Source organism: Poromitra crassiceps, assembly GCF_964638095.1.
Source record: "Poromitra crassiceps genome assembly, chromosome: 20".
Lineage (NCBI taxonomy): Eukaryota > Metazoa > Chordata > Actinopteri > Beryciformes > Melamphaidae > Poromitra > Poromitra crassiceps.
In genome coordinates, this window is record NC_139637.1 from 16,307,526 (window position 1) to 16,316,016 (window position 8,491).

At 43.2% G+C, this 8,491-nt stretch overlaps 1 protein-coding gene and 1 pseudogene across 2 annotated transcripts in view; both read left to right on the forward strand.

Moving 5' to 3' along the window:
- Positions 1-7,238, forward strand: part of atp2b3a (ATPase plasma membrane Ca2+ transporting 3a) — a gene marked incomplete at both ends in the record, with an annotated part of 53,478 nt that extends 46,240 nt beyond the window's left edge. Inside the window, one exon of the mRNA XM_083656453.1 lies at positions 6,843-7,238. Coding sequence (XP_083512579.1) covers positions 6,843-7,238 — 396 coding nt within the window. The remainder of the gene's footprint in view (positions 1-6,842) is intronic.
- Positions 1-8,491, forward strand: part of LOC310794898 (E3 ubiquitin-protein ligase TRIM35-like) — a 571,381-nt pseudogene that overhangs the window by 401,618 nt on the left and 161,272 nt on the right. The gene's annotated exons all lie outside the window — the stretch shown is intronic.

An 8,491-nucleotide genomic window follows, 5' to 3' on the forward strand; every position in this document is an offset into this window, starting at 1 on the left:
AATGTATATGTCTACACCAATATCCAGGTTTATAAATAGCTCAATGTGTATGTCTAAGATCCAGGTTTATAAATAGCTCAATGTGTATGTCTATGCACGATCAAGGCTCTATTTTCATGAGTCAATGGTGCACAGGGTGTGGCGACTGGATTTTGGTAACCTCATTGCCAGAGGAAACGGGGTTGGGTTAGGAAGAATACATTATCAGTACTGTAGGTGTGGTCGGGGGCTGGCATCAATCACGGCCAATCAAATGTCGTAGTTTCTTTCTTCTCTTTTTTTTCTCTGCGCGTCTGTCAGTCTCCTGATGGAGAAACAAATCCAAAATGGTTTCTCCCAAGCGGAACTTGATGACGTCGTGCTCTAGGTGCAGAATCACCACGACGAGCGAATAAAATAAAATGAGCTTGGGAGGAAATAACACGTGTGCTTCATGTGCAGCTCTGGTCCGAGGAGACCCGCTGTCGGAGACGGTTCAGTGACATTAGGCTGGTGGCCCCAGTCCACCAGCCAGTCCTTGAACTCGACGTGTATAGGGCCGTCCACCCTCTGCGCGTCACAGTGTTTTACTGACACTTGTGTGTTGGATGACAAACATTCACACCAAAAGCCACGTATAAGTCAACTTGGTCAAGTCAACATATCCACAAAAAGGGCATTGCTTGGTAAGGCTATGGAAATAGCACAGAACGCCAACGCACCTTGCACCGTTGACCTGATGAAGCACAAATCCCAGGCAGTGATCCAAATCAAAATGGCACTGTGCTGCCTGATCATTACTGACATGCCCCCTGCTGTGCCCTTCCTCCCCCTTAGGAGCAGTCAGGTTCACAGTGAGTCACCAAAATAGGAGTGCATGCAGTGCGATGAAAATAATGCAAATACCGTTTTATCAAAGAAGTGGTAATCAGACGTCTTTTCCTATTATACCTTATTACCTTATACTGTACTTAGATGGCCTAAATTTCGTACAAGCTTGGAGGTTCACCCTAGAATCAATATGTTTGCCATGCCCATTTACCATGTCCACCTCCAGATGATACCATGTCCACCTCTCCAGATGATACCATGTCCACCTCCAGATGATACCATGTCCACCTCCAGATGATATCAATATCTAATCATTTTGGACCCTTTAAAGCCCATTGCTTCTCATCCCTTTTTGGTGCCATAAACCACTGCTCCTTCACAACCGACCTTTTCCTTGAGTAAAGCCAATGTGTGTGTGTGTGTGTGTGTGTGTGTGTGTCATGTCCCTGTGATGTCCTCTCTTTCCAACAGATGGAGGTAGTGAGTGGCTTCAAGAGGAGCGCTTCATTTCAGGGTGCTGTGCGCCGCCGCTCATCTGTTCTCAGCCAACTCCATGATGTAACCAATATTTCTACTCCCACTCACGTAGTTCTCTCCACTGCCAATGCAACTGGTGCGCCCGGGAGTGAGTTTCTGCCTCCGTTAACCACACACTATACTCGATGACTCGCTTTTTGAGCATGAGAGAATTGCACTGTAGATGTGAGACATTCACCCTTGCCTGCCAAATACTGTGACACGACCGTGCCTGCAGCAGCTTGTGACCCACTGGCCTCATTTCAGATCCTACTTGCACCTTTCTGGGACTTTAAATGAGTGAATGTGCTTCTTTTGTTTCTGTTTTCTAATTGCCTCTATGCTTCATTCACTGCCACGCGATCTTCTTCTTCTTCTGTGGTGTTTTATGTGCCACACGATCTTAACCTGCTTCATTGTTGCCACCTGCCGCACCTTTTTAGTAACAGTCGTCCAGTATTCAAAGCTACATGTAAGCGACTGGATGAAGATTCTTCATCCAGTCGCTGAAGATAGAATAATGAAGCAGGTGTTGCCCACCTTCTTTGACCCACTACTGGATCCTATATAGTCATCATAAAATAGCGACCATGATTATAATCGATACAGAATTTGTTATGTTTCAAGGGCTCTTGTTACATTTCTTGTTACAACTTGGCCATTCTTAATTCATTCATTAATCGAAATCGGAGGGAAGTTTCAAGGGAAGTTTCCAGTAATTGCCATGCAAAATATAGTGACCAGGATGGCTGTGGCTTGGGAATGTAATTTGTCTAGGGACTATACAAAAATTATAGCATCTAGTTTTTAAATGTAGTAATTCATTTGAATAAATAGAGAAATTGTCTGGAAATGACGAGTGATTACCAAAAAATAAGGGATCAGGAAACAAAGCATTGCCACAATTTGAATTAGTGATAGACTAAGACAGCAATGATAGACATTTGCCCCCACGCATGTGGGAATTTACAAAGGAGAAATGTATATATATTATATATTACATTAAGAAATATGGAGCTGGAGATTGTGTAAACTTTCGAGTATATGCCTGCAATGTTTTTGAATTGTTGTTGCTCAGTCAACATCTGTCTTCTTCACAGGTCGATGGGTTAAGCAGTTAATTTCGTCATTATGTACCGAAACGCCTTATTCCCTCCCCAGTGGAGGACTAACTGTATCTTTGCCTCCCTCTCTGCTGTAGGTCCAGCCTCGAAACATCTCCACGATGTTTATTTGATGTCTTTGCTAATACACAAGTTCTTATGAAATGTGATATTTTCTCATTTTAGCCAAATAAATGTGTGGTGAATGTTGCTGAAATACAAATGTGGCAGTCCTACTATAAATGTCCTGTACAGTGTACCTGGACAATGGTTCTGTTTCAATCATGAGAGACCAGTGGGTAAAATTTGACAAGCAAGCTTTATTCACAAATAGCATGGCAACTAATTTTGGCGTATTAAATGACTCCGTGGTAAGATGACCCTCTTCTTGTGGTGAGAGAGGAGGGCATCTGCTCAGTCTAGGATAGAGAATCCCCCATCCCCCCCGTAGGGAATTCTTCAGGAGTCAAGACGTTGGTGGTGGACTGGGGAGGTGGGTGGGGCGAAACACAGCTCCAGAGAAGACGATCGGCGCAGCTACAGCCACCATTAAGGTGAACGGCTAGGCAGAGACTGTCCATGGCTATATATATACTTCCATGGCTCAGCAGCGACGTCATAACGGACGTCATATTGACAGGGGCTGATTGGCTATTGACACACATCATAACAGATGTCACACTTGACTTATGTTGAGAGCTGATTGCTATTGATGTGAGGTAACGTGACTGGTCTCCATCTTGAAACTCGGTTGAGACCAACATTATTGTCTAGTAGTCGTACAAGAAACCAAGGGGTTAAACGTGTTATGGTGATTTGTAGATACATACATTACATTCTATTAAAACCCATTTCTGATCATCAATCTTTATAATTATATTCTAATCAAATTTATTTAGAAGAATATTGTTGAACCTCGTTTAAATTTGTTAACACAAGTCTGCAACTGTAAAGAAGAATGATAGCATTTAAATTTTTATCCAAAACTTATATTTTTCTTTCAGTCTTCACCATACTGTGTTGTCGTCAGTTCAGTCTCCCACTCACCTCCATGCAGAGCAAGTCAAAGCCCCATTGCTCTCGATGCATCGTGGAGAGTAGACATCGAGAAGCTGAACGTGTCGAGGGGAAAAGTTCCCAGCTCAAAGCCGACACATGATAGCAACCAAGATATTGAGCTTGAGGTCATCCAGGAGTGTTTCACCACTGGAAATTGACAGACAGAAAACAAGACTAGGTCAAAACCTAGTAGCTATCTTGGACTGTGTTCCGGCCAACCAATGGTGTAACTTCATCAGTCAGTCAGTGACAGACATTCTCATTTATAGGGCTGGCCCCACTGTTGAGGTGCAGCCAAAAAAAAACGTGTATACTTGCAGGTTTCTACTCAAACCATACATTGTCTAACTCAACACCATGTGTCTTCGGCATCAGTTACTGTGTGACCCAGGTGGCGTGTTCTGTATGCACCGTCCAACCCTGGATTCCACTTGTCCCCATTAATCTCAGTGGCAGCATGGTTCCTTTGAATGTCTCGTGTGCCCTCGAGGGTCCCTGAAGGAAATGTCTTGTGTGTTTTGGAACGGTTTGTTGTCAGGGCTGGCCGTCAATTCTACCTCCAGGAACTCAACCAGTATGACTGATTGAAGTAATATAGGCACCCGTTCCATTCATTTGACTTTACAATGTTGAAATAAAGGAGAGTACAAAGAAGCTATACAGGTTAACACTGCCATCTGAAGCACATGTAATCTTCCTATAGAGACAGTCGGCATGTCTGGGTAACGCCCACAAAATGTTATACGGCTGGCGCGCGAGTGGGGTAAAACCGCCCATATATCTCAATGGGCTGACTCACCAAAGGAAGGTGCTGCGGCTCTAAACTACAGGCTTGGGGATTCTAGAGCAGAGCACAAGACGTCTGTTCAGATGTGCGTTTACTGCGGTGGTTGAATCCCCGATTGTGTCTGCCTGGGCTGGGCTAGCAGCTAAATTCTAACTTTGCTGAATGGATAGAACGGGGGATTTACCCATTGACTGTATATAATACGATTTACCCCACCCTGACCACGCCCCCAGCCAGCTAACCCAGCGTCTATGACGGGACATCGCCTCAGCCTATACTATCTCAACAAAATATTATACAACTAATAAACAGGTTACCCTGTTTTTCAATTCACTCCTTGAATTGAACCTGAGGTGAATTGACCCCCAACCCCGAATTAAGTGTTAGATTAACTTGCATTATTGTCATTTAACATCTGTGCCCACATTCTGCCTCCTCCTCCTCCTCTTCCTCCTCCTCCTCCGATCCTTGTCTAGTTGTCATTGAATAACTCCAGACCAAAGCATGGGATAGCCTTTTAACCTCCTCTCCATAAACTTGGCCGAGCCATTGTTGTTAGGCATTGGATGTGCGCTTCTCAGTGGAATGATTGGCAGTACTGTCGGGGGAGCCGCTGAGCGAGGGGACGCCTTCTTAAAATGTCTGTTTGAATGTCTCATCGTAGTGTGGTATATTGACGGTTGTGGGCACTATACTCGAAAGGTTATACAGCTTCCAGACGTTCCAAGAGATAGGGTTCGTCGTAAACAAATTAGATCGAAACCAACCATGCTTAGCTTCTTGCATTATGGCGTGCCCATGGGGTAATGCTGCTCCTCGTTTGTTACCGAAAACATCACTTCATTTTCTCCAGGTAGATTTGGGTCATTCTTGGCTGTGCGAGATGCGTCCGCTCGGGAAATATTGCACCGTTTCTTACACTGTGGCTTTGCCTGCTGCTGTGCGCTATGGATCGCCGTGGATGTGCTTGTGTCAAATGAGTGAACATAATATAGGAAGATCGTTCTTGAGCATGTGAGCGGCATCACTTTGCTGAAAACACACAAGTGCTGCTGACTACATTACTGCATGCTTTCCTTTTAGGAGTGCTCCAGTTTCCCTCTGCCATGGAATTTGATTCAGTGATAATGAATGTCTTACTGAATAAATGTATCTTCTCATTGAACATAATCCTAATAGCAAGAATTGCTCTATAATATGCTTTAATGTTCATATAACTGTCTCATTCTGATTTGAGTGTTCCATGTCAATTGAATTGTTGCATATCTTTTGCATACCATTTTGGCCTTGAGAATATGACCACTTTCCCTCACAAACTGCCATTTCAAACACGCTGAAATGCAGCAATTGCCCACCTAACCCTGTCCACTTACCACTTTACAAGTTATCGTGATCTCAATCAGTTGCACAGTGCGATGCAAAATCGCATAGTGCAATGCTTCTCTCAATCAAGCTTTCAATTGCAGCTCATGATCTACGGTTATGTGCTAGTAATCCAGAGTGTGTGGTTGTTCGTGAATTCCGCAGAGGAAAATAAGTGGCTTTCCTTGATTTGATCTGCATCAGCTAGTAGTGCATGACGCTCCATCGCTCTGTCTCTGCATGCTGTGTGTTGCTGAGCTCGTCGCCGTCTTCCTGTGTTTTAACAGCCACCTACAGTTACATCTTGTCATTGTCGTAGTCCTCATCCTGTGACTATCTTATGACTTCTCCGTGTCTTAGCTGTGAACTGCAAATGATGAACAGTAGGATTACGTTGAAGAAATTTCAAACTTTTTAAAGATTTTATACTCAAAAGATTTTTAAGCGCCATTTTTAACGTGAGTTTTGTTTTTTGTGCCAGCAGATGAATGTCAATTTTTTTTAATAGATATATGTTTTTAACCAAACTTTTCACACTGTGTCTCCTTCAAAGCAGGGATGTAGTGGAGGGTAAACACACCTAAACTAGGCTTTTTATTATGTGGCATTCATATATGATAGTAAGTAGTTCAAATCTGCTGTAAGATATGAGGATTTGGGTGTTTTGAGGGGGATATATCAAATACTGAAAATGGTATAGATTGTTGCTATATTGGTGTTTGTTTGCCTTATAATGATCATCAACTGGACTGGAGGTCATACCGGCACCTGTAGTTCAGCCAGCTATTTATTTACCACTACATTAATGCTTGAGAGGGACTGTTCCTTAAAGGAACAGTTCACCCAAAAATGAAAATTCTGTGCATTACATCTGAAGTCAATGGTGACTGGTTCTCTCTGGAGTTGTGCAGGCAACCTACCTGTGTGTTACATGGAGAAACTTCACCTGTGTTTTTCAACTGGTATGAGGGTGAGTAGATGATGACAGAATTTTCATTTTTGGGTGAACGTTCCTTTAAAGTTTAAAGGTGTAGTTTAAAGTTTAAACTACAGTACTGTACTACTCAGTGAAAGTTCAGACGAAAACACTAATGTCATCATTCTCAACCTGTTGATTTCCCCTCTGCTTGTTTCCACCACACCTGTCCTGTGTTTTCTCTGCATTTCCCTCCATATCTCCCTGTCCGTCGCGCTCTGCGCCGCAGATCCGAGTGGCGAAAGCGTTCCGTAGCCCTCTGTACGACGGCGTCGAGAAGCCCCAATCCAGGAACTCCATCCACGAATTCATGGCCCCCCCGCAGTTTCTCATCAACGCCTCGGCCCACAACATCCCCCTGATCGACGAGACGACGGACGACGACTCGGCGCGCTCCGACCACAACCACGTCCAAGCCCCGCCCATGCCCCCCACCAAGCCCCGCCCCCCACCCCGCCACCGCCGCAACTCCCGACCCAACGACAGCCGGCAGCAGCAGCAGCAGAGCCTCCCGGTCAGCCTCAACTGCAACAACAACGCGGCCGAGACCGGGGCAGGCCTGACTCCAAAACATGCGTACCCCCGCACCCCGAGCCCGCTGCACAGCTACGAGACGTGTTTATGACTCGTGTACGGACCGATTTTAAGCAGGAAGTGAGCGAATACAACACCGACTTTGATGGACATGACTTATGTATAACGGAATGAAGGAGGAATGTAGATCCACCGAAGGACTTTGTTGGGACGGACGATTTTACGGATTGTTTTACTAGCTAATCTTTTCCCCTTCTGCTTTTAACCCATACTGCCTGCTTGAGAATACTCCCATACCCTCTCTCAAAAAGTTACTCAATCATACGACATTAACCCCCGCCATATTGTTGAGGTGACAATTTTAAAAATGTATATCTAAGCATGCAATAGACGAGCGCTGGAAGTGGCAGTGCAAAGAGCTGAACTGGAATCCATTCTCGCCACTGAGGTTGAAAAGACTTAACCGGGAACTATAACGAGGTTCCGTCATTTTGCTTTTTAACAATATAATTGTTCCAATTATTAATGTTGTTATTACTACTGCGATTACTATGTTTACTAGCACAATTATAATCCGGCTAATGATGCTTCATCGATTAGCGTTATCTATTCACGTATGTATGTATGTTCGTATGTATGTTTGTATGTATGGATGTACCGTTTGTCCGTTCGCCTAGATGCTATTTGTCTATTTGTTTGTCTGCTTTTCTATTCTCCCGGGTCATGTCCCCGATTTTCCGTTCCTGTGTTTATGTGTTGTGTCTTTAAAGTAAAAAAAATAAAATAAAAAATAAAAAAATAAAAAGGAAAAGTAACTATACAAATTAACTAATAAACATGTGTGGCAACTTCAAACACAAATATCAACAACATAGTACATAAGTTATTAATAAATGAAGGACAAATGACAAGCAGTGCTAATGAATCTTCATGTAGATATGCCCTTGAGTTCAACCATTTCTTTGGACACCTAAGCGGAGGAATCAACCGAGTATTCAAAAACATTAAGTTGTGTGTAAAGATTAAAGAATTTATTTAAATAATTATTTTTAATCAGTGTGTATTCTCTTGCTTCTTGAAAGTCTTAACAGCAGATGGAATTATCTGTCAAACCCATATAGGAACAAATCATTACAATTATACCAACTGGTTCACACACTTCAATTGATGCAATTTACTTTAATTTCTTTACAAAATTCTCCCAGTGAAGGAGGTCCCTCCTGGTTGAAGTATGGAGGGGGATCGCTGCCACAAGTTGAAGCTTAGTTTGGAAAGTTGAAACTTCATTTTGAAAGCTTTAAGGCAATTTTGAGAGTTTGAAGCTCAATTGAATCTAATTAATTA